At 40.2% G+C, this 15976-nt stretch overlaps 1 protein-coding gene across 1 annotated transcript; it reads right to left on the bottom strand.

Moving 5' to 3' along the window:
* Positions 1 to 13633: 13633 nt before the first annotated feature.
* On the bottom strand, positions 13634 to 14754 carry LOC126234910 (uncharacterized). The gene is made up of 2 exons (XM_049943650.1): positions 14659 to 14754; positions 13634 to 13984 (listed from the first exon to the last, which is right to left on the bottom strand). The coding sequence occupies exons 1-2, from the start codon at positions 14752 to 14754 to the stop codon at positions 13634 to 13636; spliced, it is 447 nt and encodes a 148-aa protein (XP_049799607.1).
* Positions 14755 to 15976: the final 1222 nt, after the last annotated feature.

Genomic DNA, 15976 nt, shown 5'->3' with positions numbered 1-15976 from the left:
CTTCCATACTTATGTTCTCTTGTGGTTCTTGTACTCATTGCATATTGTCCATCTTCCCCTATATTTTTATCTGTTTTTTTCTTTTTGACAATTTTAAACATTTTGCATCATTTTAAACTGTGTAATGCATTTTCTAGGTTGACAAACCCTATGCAGCTTTCTACATTCAGGCCTCCATTATCAAGAGCAATGGCAGAAGTACCTCTCCAGGGCCTCCACCTCTCCTAAAGCCTGACGATTCTGATCTAACTGATCGTCAATTTTCTTTTCCTTTCCTCTGTGTTTTGTACTTGTAAGCATGTGTTGTTTAGTTGATTTTATGATAGTTCCTGCATTTATCCACCTTTGATATCTCCATAATTGTGTGAGTGATATTCTTCTGAAAGTTTGAAGTTATGTTTCTAGTCTCATAGGTTCTGCACAGTAATTTGATTATTCCTTCGATTGCCAATTTGCCCAGTGATGTTAGAAATTCCAAAGGGTTGTTATCTATTCCACCTGCCTTGCTTGACTGCTAATCTCCAACAGTTCTGAAAAACCATGATTTGAATGCTGGATCACCTAAGTCTTCTATATCAACATACATTTCTTCTTCTGTCCCATCAGTAGACAGTTCTTCCTGTTTGTAGGGGCTCTCAATGTAGCCTTTACACCTATCCACTCTCACTTTGGCATTTAACAGTGGAATTTCTTTTGTGCTCTCAATGTTGATGCCCATGTGTAATTTTTTTACGAAAATATATTTTCAATTAAGTACATGTTAAATCTGACTTTGTGATATCCAATCTTTTTTTCTCATTTTTCCTGCAGCTGTAACCTACCTGCATTTGATGTTTATCTCAATCTCAAGTCACACTGATGTATTCCTTTCTTTTGTTGCACATTTTTTTATTTACTCTTTTTTGTCAGTTGATTCTTTCTCACACCCAAGATTTCTCCACAGTTACTTTCCTTTTACCTATATTTATCTGTCCAACTTCTAAGATTGCTCTTATCAGATATAACCATTCCTCTTCAAATGAATTGCCTAATGTATGGAAAACTTCAAATGTAAATTAATATTCCTCAATACTTTAGTATTCCACTTCTTTGCATATTGATTCTTCTTGATCTCATAAACTGCAGCCTATTCTTCACCATCACGACATCATAATGTGTGTCTACTGTATATCTGCCTTACAATCCAATATCTAATTTGTAATTTCTGCCCCACCATGGTGCTGTAGGAGGTATCAGACTACGGGCTGGTGGGATACCACCAGTAATACACAGAACAATGTGTAATATGACACTTTTTTTATGAGCGTTACAACACACACATCCATTCATTAGCATCATCAGCTATGCACTGCCTCCCTGCTCTTAGTCAAATCGTTCCTCACTGCCTCTTCAGAGAGGTTCCCATCACAGTTGAGGGGCTACGGAGTACTGTGGTGGATAAAGACAGGGAGCATTGAAGTGTGTAGGTGCACATGACTGGCCGTGTTGTGGCTGGCATGAATGTGGGATGCAGCCAGACTGTTTCTCGGTGAAAGCTTGGCCAGCCTCCTGGGACAAGGTATGGTCGTCCTGTAATATCCATGCCAGTTTATGGTCGGTGACAGAAATGGTCATTAGTGTACCAAGCAATAGAGTGTTGCAGGTCTGTGGCCCTTGGCTGACAACTTCTTGTGTGCCTGAGTATGGAGGCTGCAAGGCGGGCCCATATGGAGTTGCCTCAGAACATGACGTAGTCACACTGTGCCAGATCCTTATGTAGAAAGACTTTTGGTGTTGAACACAGTGTTGGTGATGAGACACAAATTGTGCAAACATGCTGGCATACCTGATGAACCAGTGATGATGGGAGGGGTGCCTGAATGGGATATGTAGAAAGCTGTGCAAAGTCTCCTGGCAGGACAAGAGGTTCACCATATAGTACCTCTGCCAGCAACTCCTGCAGTTCGTCCTTGTAGGCTGTACATACACCAAGTAGAATCCAAGAGAGGGCTTTGGACCAGGACTCACTGCGGCACATAAGGGCCACTTTCATGGTCGTGCGCCACCTCTCCATGAGCCCATTACTTTGTGGGTGATAGGCAAGGGTGCACAAATGAGATATTCCACAGAGGCAGCACAGGGCATTAAAAAGGACAGGCTCAAACTGGTGGTCCTCCTTAGTGTTAATGAACTCTGGAGTCTCAAACAGTATGATTCACATGTGGATGAGCATACGAGCAGTAGACTTGGCTGTGATGTCACGTAGAGGTGCTGCTTCAACCTACGGTGTGGTTCTGTCAATTACCAAAAGAATGTAGCAATAGGCACCTGATTCTGGTAGGGGCCAATGATGTCAGGATGTACATTCTTAAAGCATGCTTTCAGTATCAGAAAGTGTCCAAGGTGGGGTTGATTGTGGCAACCAGTCTTACTCTGTTGGCAGGGAATGCGAGCCTCTGCCCAGTGACGGCATTCAAGTTTCACACTCTGCCACACAAATCTGTCTGTGAGGAGATGTGCTGTTGCTTTAATAATGGGGTGACTCAAATTACATAATATCTCCTTACACACTGCTAAAGGCATCAATGGATATGGCCTGTCTTTCGAGACATATACTAGCAGCGTGAGAGCTGTATATATAACTTGTTGGCCCTCAATATCTTTGCAGAAGTACTGGACAGCAGAATAGACTGCTAGAAGCTCCCAGTTGAACACAAGCTTCTTGGCTCGGGAGAGTGACAGTTTCTTGGAGAAAAACTGGAGTGGCTAAAGTTAATTGTCAAGTAGCTGTCACAGAACTGCCCTGATAGCAGAATTGCTTGCATCAATTGTGAGAGTCAGTTTGATGTCAGGGTTCGGGTGTGCCAAGGTGACAGCATGAGTTAAGCACAGTTTGGCTTGTTGAAATGCATCTGTCATTTCTGAAGCCCACTGAATTTTCTTCTTTCTCTGTTTACCAATGGGTGCTAGAGCATTTGTGAGATGCGCCTATAGGTCAGCCACATGAGGCCCTGAGTGGCGATGATAGGATCCCTAGGAAGTGACATAGGTTGTGATATGTTTCAGGGAGGGGAAGATAGCTCACCATCAGCTTGATGCCAGAAGTGTTGAGCTTGTTACCTAGGAATGTAACCTCTGGTTGACATAACTGTGATTTGGATTCATTAATAATACCACCTTTGTCTTGAAGCGCTGCTGAAACTAGTTCTAGATGTCTTGAATATTTGAGATAATTTCTGGAGAAAAAGAGAATGTCATCCAGGTATGTACAACTGAAAGAACACAGAAAAGAAGATGATTGACAAACTGCTGCCACATGTCAGTGGCATTCTTAAGACCATAATGCATCTAGAGATATCCAACCAGCCCAAATGGTGTGGTGACTGCTGTTTTCTGTATATCATCTGGATGCTTCAGGATTTGTAAGTATGCTCTTGTATAATCAATGATACCAAAACACTGTCACGCCAGCAAATACATGCATGAAGTCCTGGATGTTAGGTACAGGATAAGTATTGTGTATAGTCCCAGAGTTCACTGTCCAGTATTCTGTATGATAGTTGCCACAGAGTCTGACCAAATCATATTTTTTGGGCACCAGTTTAAAGTGAAAGCCCAACCAATGGTTGTCAGGACATACAATTGCTGCCTGCAACAGCTTATTAATAGGTGACTTACCTGTTTGTAAGTCTGTGGAGCATATGCGCTGAAGTTTGTGGTGAACCTGCGGACAGTCAGTGGTCACAGTACAATCCATTGTCCTGTCATGAACTGCGGAACTGCGCATGCCCAGTTATGGACACAGGAAATGGCAGGGTCAATAGCACAGTTTACGAATGCTGTGGGTGGCGCTGTACTGACCATGGGGTGACTGTTGACGTGCAGCGATGGAAGCAGATGTGCTGGAGGGCATGCAGCACATGAACTGAGGGTGGCGAGAGGGGATGGGGTGGAAGATGGTGTATTGCACACTGCCCCTGTTATCGACATGCCACGTCAAGGTATTTGGAGGCCAGATGGAGTTCTGTAGTCAACGCGGTGCTTAAGGTCCTCCTCTCAGGTGCAAAATCACTGGGATTGATTGTGGCAGTCAGCATAGCATTCATGTGTAGTCAGTATATCATCCACTAGTGCAACATGATGCTGGTCAAGTTGTGTATGGCAGATGTGAGCAATGTAGGCCTGATCAAAGTGAAGAGGCCCTGAGTACTAACATTAGTGTGTTGATGCATGAGAGCAGCATAAACGATATCTGGTGAGAGCCAGTGAAAGCTTAAGAAATCCATGCCAAGTCCTGAGTCATGGCAGGGAGCTGGTCTCCAATCCCATGCCTATCAAGCAATAATGATATGTTGAGAGATCAAGTACAAAGTGCCATCCATGCATGAGTGCAGTCGCAGTGAAGCATGCCTGTGCAATGTGTGAAAGCAGTAGCTGACTTGTTTCTTCTGCGCAGACCTGTGTGGCTAAATCGGACTGCTGGCAGCTAGTTGGTGATCACAGAGCTTGTGACACTTGTGAACAACTCTGCTGAATTGGCTGTGAAACCAACAAGTCATCTGTCAGGAGGTGTGATTGGTATCTGCTGTGTTTTTGCTGTATGTAGCAGGTGGGGTGGCCAAGTTGTGGCGGGTTGCCGACTGTTGTGGGAGTGTGGTATCCTCTTTGTGAGTGGTTGTGGTGTATTGGGTGGGCTCAGGCATACCTTGTGCACCACTAGGCATGGTATCCTTGCACTTACTGATTCTGCATTGGTGGCTTATCACTAAAGACATGCAATAAGTCAGCAGGAGATGATCTTCTAAAGCGGCTCACTCTGGAGCAAACATTGCAAGTTGTTGGTCGGTTGATAACTTCACTAGCCAAAGGGTCCCCAATGTCATATCTAGCATAAGAGAGACATAAGATTGTTGCATGGAGTCTGATCCAAAGTTGTGACATTGTGACCTCATAGAGCTGTTACTTATATATGGCATCCTGAAGTTGATGTTCTGGAGACCATGAAAGTCTCTGTAACAGGGCAGCTATCTGTATTTACATCTGTACTCTGCAAACCACCATAAAGTGCATGGCGAAGGGTATGTCCCATGGTACCAGTTATTAGGGTTTCTTCCTGTTCCATTCACATATGGAGTGTGGGAACAATGATTGTTCAAATGCCTCTGTGTGTGCTGTAGTTATTCTAATCTGATTCTCACAATCCCTATGTGGTGATATGTAGGTGGTTAGAGTATAGTCCTGGAGTCATCATTTAAAACTGGTTCCTGCAACTTTGTTAGTATACTTTTTCAGGTTTACATCTATCTTACATCTCCTGTTAGTCTATTTGTTACAGGTCCCACACACTTGAGCAGTAGTCTAGAACTTGCCATATGAATTATTTCTAAGTAATCTCCTTTGCAAACTGATTGAACTTTCCCAGCATTCTATGAATAAACCAAAGTCTATCTCCTGGGTAAAGACCCATGACTGAGCCTGTGTGATAATTCTGTCTCAGATCCCTACAAAGAGTTACACCCACATGTTGTATGAGTTGGCTCATTCCAGCAGTGACTCATTGATATTATAGTCATAGGATACTACATTTCTTATTTTGTGAAGTGAACAATTTACATTTCTGAATAATTAAAGCAAGTTGCCAATCTTTGCACCACTTTGAAATCCTATCAAGATTTGACAATATTTTTGCAGCCTCATTATAGATAACTGCATCATCTGCAAAAATCCTGAGATTACTATTAATATCGTCTACAAGGTCATTACTATACAACTTGAATAGCGAGGGGCCCAACACACTTCCTTGGGGCACACTGGAAGATACTTCTACATCTGATGATGACTCTCCAGCCAAGATAACATCTTGCATCCTCCCTACCAAAAAGTACTCAATCCAGTTACAAATTTCACTTGATACACTATATGATCGTACTTTTGGCAATAAGTGTAGGTGTATTACTGAGTCAAATGCTTTTCAGAAATCAAGAAATACTGCATATACCTGCCAGCTTTGATCCAAAGCTTTCAGTATGTTGTATGAGAAAAGTAGAAGTTGGGATTCACATGTTTGATGTTTTCAGAATCCATACCGGTTGACATGGAGGAGGTCATTCTGTTTGAGATACCTCATTATGTTTTAGCTCAGAATATGTTCAAGATTATACAACAAATTTATGTCAAGGACATTTGATGGTAGTTCTGTGGATTACTTCTACTACCTTTATAGTTAGAAGAGGGGCTACCTCAGCTGCAAATTCAGTATAGGATCTGATAGGGTTTCCATCGGACCATGGAGCTTCATTGAATTTTAATGATTTCAGCTGTTGATATCCCCACAATGTAATTTAACGGGTATCTTTTTAGGTCTCCAGGCATTTTCCAAGTATACCTCTTTTCCTTGTAATTCTTGACAGGTGTATATGCCATTTCAAAATCAAATTTGTTGCAGAACTCAAGAAGTATTTCTTCTCTTGGAAGAATACCCACCTGCAAAATAAATATACAGCACTTTGTTCTCTTTGAAGAAAGTTTGTTGAACTGCTGCTAACTGGGTTTCAGGAACTGCTCTAAAAATATTCACTGTGCACCAATGCTTTAATTTTGACTGTTTCCACATTTATTGTCTCTATCAAATTCCAGTTGTCTGAAAAAATATCCTTCGCAGGTAGTGTCTTTCATTGCCTCATTCATTCATCAGGATGTCATATACAACAAAACTAAAGAACACTCTCTCTACCCAGTTCTAACCTTTTTATGACATAACAGTGCATTCTCTCTATGAAAAACAGTGCACACATTATTGTCCTTGATAAACAACACAAACAATAAAATTCAATTACTAGATCCAATACATGCCTGAGGTGGACTTAATTCTCACGTGGCCTCAAAAGAGGAGTACACGAAAGATAATGAAAGTTGTGACGAAGCATACTGGGATGATTTTAATTCCCCTCTTGTTTTGCCATATGCCTCCTTAGAATTCATTTATTTCAATTTTAACTAATTACTATTAACATACATGAATATTATCTGCACTTCCAAAAAAGAGAAAGGTTGGCTCTCAGTTTTAGTGAATATAACACCAGATCTAATTTTGTGCTTAGTTTTATGTATGTAATTGATTTTCTAATTTATTTTGACTATACCTAGCTAGTATTTTTCATTATAGGGAAATATCAGTACTTGTTTTGTAACTTAAATTCTATTGTTGACATATAAACAAATATAAAATCTGTAATAATTGGAAACATTTGGAAGAGGAAATACTAGTAATCTTAAAGTACTTATTTGGCTCTAATCAAAAACATGTTAGCAAAGCCAGCCCTTAATTAATTCCAAAGTAATTAACAGTTTTGTCATAAATATTCTTTACGTAACTATATTTGTTAATTTCTTGATTTAAACAAATAAGTCAGCTTAACCCTTATAGTAGAAGAAACCGTTAAAAAGACAGAATTTTTTGATGTAGTCAGTTAATTTAATGAGTTAAGTTTTAATTGCAGTTTCTGTAAATTAAACTTCGGACAATGAGTAGTTCCAGCACCTATTATTGTGATGATATATAAGGGCCCGATTATTGGTCATGAGTAACCTCTGCTGGTTAGAACAACAACAATGCTTCAACTTAATAGTGTCATAAGTGTTAAACAATTAGGCCGTGTGGTAAAACAGTGACAGTGTCTGTTCCATACATACCTGTTTATTCTTCAAGAACTGTGAACTTTGTGGTTAGGTTTTTACTGCTCGTAGATGTTCAATAGTAAACTGTTGTAGCAGTATGTGGAGGTTCACCTGTAAACCTATTAATGAGGCTTAGGGAAAGTTAAACAATAGTGCACTAGCCATATAAATGTGTATATGGGGGGTTTGTGAAAAAGTGAAAGTAAAAGACGGTGAAACACAACTGTGCACCTGTCGACTACATTATTTACCATAGTCAGTGTCCAAATTACAAACTCCATTTTTCAGCCACTGTAGCAATGCATATGTCGACACCAAGGATAACAAATGAAGAGATAAATAAAAGCAAGTGAACCGCTACAGAGTCACTGGTTCACGTGTTAATTGAGTTATATGGATATAACCAGTGTGCAAGTACTGACAACAGCCTTTCCCAGGGAAGTTAACTCAATACCTTATAGGCACTGACTTTAAGATATTATTGATGATACTGACAGAGATGAGGCTCATTTACTAGTTCACTCGGGATTCATTAAACAGATCTTACTCATATGATTACTAACCATGAATTTTTGCTAGTGTGAGTGATGCGGAGATATTAGCATGTTATGAGCAGTATGCTCATGTAACTTCTCAGACAGAAAATTTTAGGATGGTGTTGGCCTTATAAAGCCTGGCGTATGAACATATTGTGGTTTTGGAAACTACATTTTGATTTGAAAAACAGCTAGGTTAGATTTTGCTGACTTGGATGGCTATATGTCATGGCAGTAGTTTGGTTTACAAAATATTAATGGATTAATAAAATGTAAAAGTCCATGGAACCATGCTGTATGCCAGTGTTGGGAATAACCCATTTATGAATACAGGTGCCATCTATAGATTTATAATCAATTATACAAATTTATGTAATTTCTTTGTTAATGGGTTAATGAATCAGACAAAGATGTTATTTGGTTTGTAAGAAATAAGGCAATAGAAGTACAGTGGTAAAAGCTAGAATCTAACAAGTACTATAACTAAATATGCAATGGAAAATCTAGGTGGTCTCTGGTAAATTAATTCGTTCCAGAAAAATCAAAGTGTTGCTACAAAGTATGACGCCAGTCTTTCTAATGAATAGTGTCAACATGTCTAATATGACTGATTATCTCAGTCAAAATTCCTCCTAATTTTCAATTGTTAATTAATTTGAGTTACTAAAGTTTTCAGTAAAACTAGATTTACTATTGCAATCAATGGATCAAGAATTATCATAAGAATAAGCAATTAGCAGGAAATATAGTGTGAATAATGTTGGGATGGCCTTGTGTATATACTAATAATGGGCAATTCCATTTCAAATCGACCAGAAAAGTCAATCAATGGATAATCCAGGATGGAATGTAATGCTACATCTGACTGGTCCGTCCTCGCTCCAGAGTGGATGGCAGACAGTGGTGGGTTCGCGTGTCACTGGGTGGAAGGCGAAAGAGGGAGCAGGCCGTGCGGCTGGCTCCCTACGTCTTAGCAACAGGTACAATGTGCTTCCCAGTGTTGATGATAACTATTAGCCAGCACAGGATGCCTCTCCTGTTGGGCCAGTGGTCGATTTTCCTGCCCGGTCTGGACAAGTACAGAAGGTGGGTAAGCTAGTCATAGGGAGCTCCAATATTAGGCGTGTGATGGAGCCCCTCAGGGAGATAGTAGGCAAGTCGAGAAGGAATTCCAGTGTACATATGGTATGTTTGCCAGGAGATCTCATCCATGATGTGGAGGAGGCCCTGCTGGCGTCTATCGAGCGCACTGGGTGCAACTGGCAGCATGTAGTGGCACATGTTGGCACGTATGGTGCTTTCTGCTTGGTTCTGAGGCCATTCTCAGCCCCTTTCGGTGGCTGGCTGGTTTGGTGAAGGCAACTAGCAATGCACGCAGGATGCAGGGTAAGCTGTCTATTTGTAGCATCACACCCAGGGTTGATCACGGTCCTCTGGTTTGGATCAGAGTGGAAGGTCTAAACCAGAGGCTCAGATGGCTCTGCACGGTATCGGATGCGAATTTATTGACCTCCGCTAGCGGGTGCAGAATTGTAGGGTTCCCCTTAATAGGACAGGTGTGCACTACACACAGGAAGCGGCTACTAGGGTAGCAGAGTACGTGTGGCATGCACATGGGGCTTTTTTAGGTTAGAGGACACTTCCCTTGGGATTTGCCTGTTAAATCAGCCACAATGACCTTACAGAATCTAAGTCCTCGCAGATCAGAAATGGAAAAGATTAATATGATTTTATTAAACTGCAGGAGCATCCAAGGAAAGGTCCCTGAAATGGTATCACTCATTAAAGGTTATAATGCACAGATAATATTGGGAACAGAACGTTGGTTGCAGCCAGATGTCAATGACAACGAAATCCTAAGTTCAGACTGGAAGATTTATCGTAAGGATAGGTTACTTGCCAATGGTGGCAGCGTGTTTATTGCAGTAAAAAATTCCATAAAATCTCACGAGGTTGTCACGGATCCCCAACGTGAATTAATCTGGGTGAAACTGAATATCAAAGAACGGTCAAAAATGGTGATCGGATACTTTTATAGACCACCTGGGTCAGGATCTGTAGTTGTAGTGCGCTTCAGACAGAGCTTGCAGAATATCATTAGTAATTTTCCTGATCATGTGGTTGTAATAGGGGGTGACTTCAACTTGCCAGGTATAGATTGGGAGTGTTATGGCGTCAAAACTGGTGCCGGAGACAGGGACTAGTGTGGCATTGTTCTGGATGTTTTGTCCGAAAATTACCTTGACCAGATAGTTAGAGAACCTATTCGTGAGGGTAACTCTTAGACCTCCTGACAACAAATAGACCTGAACTTACCAAATCAGTTAACGTAGAGGAAGGTATCGGCGATCACAAGGCTGTGACGGCATCTATGACGACGGCTCCTACAAGGAATGTTAAGAAAGGCAGGAAGATATATTTGCCCAGCAAGGGTGACAGGATACAAATTTCAGAATATCTCAGCAGTCAGCATCAATTCTGTGATGAGGATGAAGATGTGGAGAACAAATTGAAAAAATTCAAAGGCATCGTTCAACATGCCCTAGACAAGTATGTTCCGAGTAAGGTTTTAAAGGATGGGAAATATCTACCATGGTTTAATAGGCGTGTGAGAAAAGCGCTACATAAACAAAGAGCACTTCATTTCAGATTCAAGAGAAGTAAAAACCTAGCTGACAAACAAAAGCTGAACGAAGCGAAAATGAGCGTAAGTAAAGCAATGAGAGAAGCGTTCAATGATTTCGAAAGTAACACATTGTCAACCGACCTGAGTAAAAACCCTAAGAGATAAATAAAATCAGTAAGTGGGTCAAAATCATCTATTCATTCTCTGCGACCACACTGGCACAGAAATGGAAGATAACAGAGAGAAGGCCGAAATACCGAATTCAGTCTTCCGAAGTTGTTTCACTGCAGAAGATCATAACACCGTCCCTCCCTTCAATCATTGTGCGAACGTCGAAATGGCAGATATTCAGATAAGCGATCGCGGAATTGAAAAGCTTAATAGAGGAAAGGCTTCAGGACCAGATGAGATACCTATGAGATTCTATAAAGATTATGCAAAAGAACTTGCTCCCTTTCTAGCAGTAACTTATCATAGATCGCTTGAGCAACGAAAGTTACCTAACGACTGGGAAAAAGCATAGATCATTCCCGTTTTTTAAGAAAGGCCATAAGACAGATACACACAATTATAGACCTATATTGTTGACATCAATCTGTTGTAGATTTATGGAAAATGTTTTATGCTAAAAAATTATGACGTTCTTGGAAAATGAACAGCTCCTCTATAAAAATCAACATGGATTCTGCAAACAGAGATCCTGCAAACTCAGCTCACTCTGTTCCTCCATGAGATCCACAGTGCAGTGGACAATGTCATTCAAGCTGATGGCGTGTTCCTTGATTTCAGTAAGGCATTTGAGACCGTCCCACATTGCCATTTAATGAAAATAATATGAACTTAGGGAGTATCAGAGCAAACCTGCGATTGGATTCAAGACTTTCTTGCAGATAGAATTCAACACGTCGCTCTTAACGGAACTAAATCGACAGATGTAAAGGTAATATCCAGAGTACTACAGGGAAGCGTGATAGGACTGTTGCTGTTCACAATATATATAAATGATCTCGTAGAAAGCGTCAGATGCTCTTTAAAGCTATTCGCAGATGATGCAGTTGTTTATACTAAAGTAGCAACGCCAGAAGATAGTAAGAATTTGCAGAACGACCTGCAGAGAAATGATATATGGTGCCGACTCTGACAGGTGACTCTGAACGTAAATAAATGTAAGATATTGAGCATACATAGGAAAAGAAATCCACTACTGTACAGCTACACTATTGATGACAAACAGCTAGAGACAGCGTCTGCTGTAAAATAGCTAGGCGTAACTAACTATCCAGAGCGACTTTAAGTGGAATGACCGTATAAAACAGATAGTGGGGAAAGCAGACACAAGAGTCAGATTCATCGGAAGAATATTAAGGAAATGTAACTCATCCACGAAGGAAGAGGCTTATAAGGTGCTTGTTCGCCCGATTCTTGAGTATTGTTCATCTATCTGGGATCCCTATCAGGTAGGGCTGATAGAGGAGATAGAGAAGACCCAATGAAGAGCGGGGCGTTTTGTCATGGGATCGTTTAGTTGGCAAGAGAGGGTTATGGAGGTGCTAAACAAACTCCACTGGCAGACGTTACAAGAGAGACATTGTGCTTCACAGAGAGTTTTACTATTGAAATTTCAGGACAGCACTTTTCAGATGGAGTCAAGCAACATATTGCTCCCTCCCTCCCCCCCCCCCCCCCCCCCCCCCACACACACACACACGTACGTCTTGCGTATTGACCACGAAGAAAAATTAGAGCCAATACAGAGGCTTACCGACAATCATTCTACCGATGCACTATTCGCGAATGGAAGAGGGTTGGAGGAATCATATAGTGGTACCGAAAGTAGACTCTGCCACACATCATTAGGTGACTTTGCAGAGTATGATGTAGATGAATATTGTGAAAAGGAAAGTTGCTACTCATCATATAGCGAACATGCTGAGTCGCAGATAGGCACAACAGAAAGACTGTCACAAATATAGCTTTCGCCCAATAAAGCCCTCGTCAAAATTAGACGCTCACACACACGACTGCTCAGGCAAGCCTGAGACTGCAGTAAAATTATTCTGCAATCAGCTGAAAATTCTGGTACTCTAAATCTTCTCAATAGTTGCACATGGATTATATTCGCAATTGCGAATACGAACAACTATCAGCTGTATAAGGGAATGACAACAATGAAAATCTATGCCGGACCGGGACTCGAAGCCGGATTTCCCGTTTCACGTGTGCAGTCGCCTTAACCCTTTCAGACGCAAAATAAATAAAATCATTTTTTAAACTTTTTTGTTTTATTAGGATATAACATGTACAATATTATGGAAAAATGTGAAAAAAAATTTTCGTGCAGTATTTCAGCAGGTACAGGGTGGTTTCAAATGAAACCACTGCACACTAAATGCGGTGGCTTCAAATGAGACCAACACCATAAACTTCATTACTTTCCGTGGTAGGGCATTAAACAGTTCCTTTCTGCTGATAAAAACAAAGCAACTTGGCAGGATGAACATGTCCATCTGCTTCTATGTGGATTACTTTTTCCACTGCAGTGAACACATCACCTCGATGTGCCATTTACTGGCAGATGTTTCGATTCTGTTGTGCGTTTTTCCATTGGAACAACAGTTTTACACTTTTTGGCGCATAGTTCAGATGATGCGCTTGGGCGACCAGGACTGTCTTTGGAAACACTGGATCCTACAAGGCCAGCTACAACATACCGCCAAAATTCCTTTAGCTTTTTCTTTTCATTTGGCTTGGTTAGTCGAAACGATATAAATGCATTTCCAATAGAGATATCAATCATATACCAAAACAGTCTGAGCTACCAGCGTCTAGATTTTCTGTCAATTGCATAGAAACTATTCATCATGTCCGCTTTATCTACACATCCCATGTTCAAATTATAAGATTTCACTATCTGTGGGCAAGGTATTTTTGTAATTGTGCCATCCTTTTCTTTGCTACTGATTTCTTTCAAAGTTACAGGTGAGTCAATTGTTGATAGCAGTGAGACAACACGCTTATCTTTCCATTTCATGCATGCAATTCCATCAGAACGAACTGACCAGTCACATTCTGCTCTTCGCAAGTCTTTGCCCGGTTTCAGAGGAGGAAGTCCTATTCTGTGGGCTCTAATGGTACCACAGGCTAGGATACCATCAAGTTTTAGTGTCTGCAAAAGTGGAACATTACTAAAAAAATTGTCAAAATATATGTGATATCCTTTGCCTTCTAAGCCTTTACACAAATCTCTTACAATCCTCTCTCCGAAACATTTCTCCACTGCACCATCTGATTTCCCAGTATATACCTCAAAATCGCATATATATCCCAATTTGTCAATTCTGACCCATATTTTGTACCCCCTCTTGATGGGCTTTTGTGGCATATACTGTTTGAATCATATTCGCCCTTTGAATTTCACCATTCATTCATCAACAGATCGCTCCTTAGTTGGAGCATACCATTCTTTGAACGTTGTCAGTAATTGGTTTATTAGTAGTTGAATTTTTTCACAATTTCTCGTAACATTTATTCCCTTTTTGTGGCATAAGGGCATTGTCATTTACATGTATATGAGATAAAATCCAGCTGAATCTTTTCAAAGACATAAGTGAAGAAATGTACTGATCTCTGAGTTCGTTGTGTGATGACCAGCAATCACGGTATGTAGAAGGTTGTTTGATACCCATTAGAATATTTATAGCCAAAAACACCTTGAGTTCATCTTTTTCAAGAGGTCTGTAATTCTACCCTTTCTGAATCGCACAAAGATTAGTCTGGAATACTAAGTGCTCCAGCATATTGTCCCCAAATAGATATGAAAAGATATCACTGGCAGCATACCTTCACCTTCAGTTTTCCTTTGACACCAACTTCCTCTAAAAAAGCGACATAATTCATTGTACTGTCATCCCTTGCCCATGTAAAATTCACAGACATTATTAGTGGCACGTTATCTTCAGAACTGATACTGTAATCACTGTCATTTTCAGAACGATTATCACGTTCACTTTCAGAAACAACATTAGATATCACTGGTCTTGGCACTTGTGAATCAAGATCACTGTCTTCAGCCAAAATAACACTTTCATTATCAGTGGTACTGTCAATCTCAGAGTCCACATCAGAAGGAATTTCTTCTGAAAGACATGCCAGAACTTCCTCATCCTTTAATTTGCGAGAAAACATTTCACGAAACTGAAATTTAAAAAAGAAAGATAAGCTTCTAAAACTACCCCTGCAGCTGCAGTGGTTTCAAACAAAACCACCAGAGTAAATACGGAAAAGTACATGATTTTCATTATTGATTTATTTATTTATTTATTTATTGATCAATTTTCATCTACAGCTGCACAATGTGCAAGAGATATTTGGATTTTTATGTTAATATTAAAAGTTTTACATATACCATAATATACCTTTGTACATAATAACACACATCAATATATCAATTAATGATGAATACTTAAATAAATGTTGTTACACTATATACAGAGAGATGAAATATAAATGTTCTTCTGAATGAGACTACATTGGGTTAACATAGAAAAATTTAGTTTTATAGGTAGTCATATACTGTGTAAAAGCAGTGATCAACCAAGTACGACTTCAATTTAAATTTGAAGTGACCAATGTTTTGTATGTGTTTAATGGTATCTAGTAAGACAATGTATAGTCTGATACTAGGATGGCAATACATATAGCATGTACTTATATAAGAAAGTATTATGAATTTGTTCCATGTGTGAAACTTACATGTCAAAGACAAATTCAATCACAAATCAAGAAAAAGGGAACCAGCACACCACAAACAATAATAGCACTTACACTTGAATCGCTAACTGCGACCACGTGAGAAATATTGACGTAGTTCAAAATTTCATCGCTAGATGGCAGCAACATCTACATCCAGAAGCGTGGTTACGAATGTAGCCACTGTGCTCATGCCACAAAATCAAAATATCAAGGGTGGCTTCAAATGAAACCACATCGTCACAGAGGGTTAAGCGATTTGGCTATCCGTGTATGACTCACGGCCAGCCACAAACGTCCATATGTCGTCGTTCCTGCGTCACAACCTGTACTCAGACACGTATTATGTAATTCCTGTGCAGGGGAGAACATTTTAAATGAAAGCTGCTGCCTAGCATCGGCGGATAAA

The sequence above is a fragment of the Schistocerca nitens genome, chromosome 2 (assembly GCF_023898315.1).
Source record: "Schistocerca nitens isolate TAMUIC-IGC-003100 chromosome 2, iqSchNite1.1, whole genome shotgun sequence".
NCBI classification, from domain to species: Eukaryota; Metazoa; Arthropoda; class Insecta; order Orthoptera; family Acrididae; genus Schistocerca; species Schistocerca nitens.
This window is presented reverse-complemented; position numbering and strand designations above follow the sequence as displayed.

Excerpts from the sequence above, each read along its gene's own strand:
- LOC126234910 (XM_049943650.1), bottom strand. The coding sequence starts at position 14,754 with ATGTCTGTGAATTTTACATGGGCAAGGGATGACAGTACAATGAATTAT. Across the intron at positions 13,985-14,658 it reads AAGGAAAACTGAAGGTGAAG|ACACTAAAACTTGATGGTAT; the intron begins GTATGCTGCCAG and ends CCACTTTTGCAG.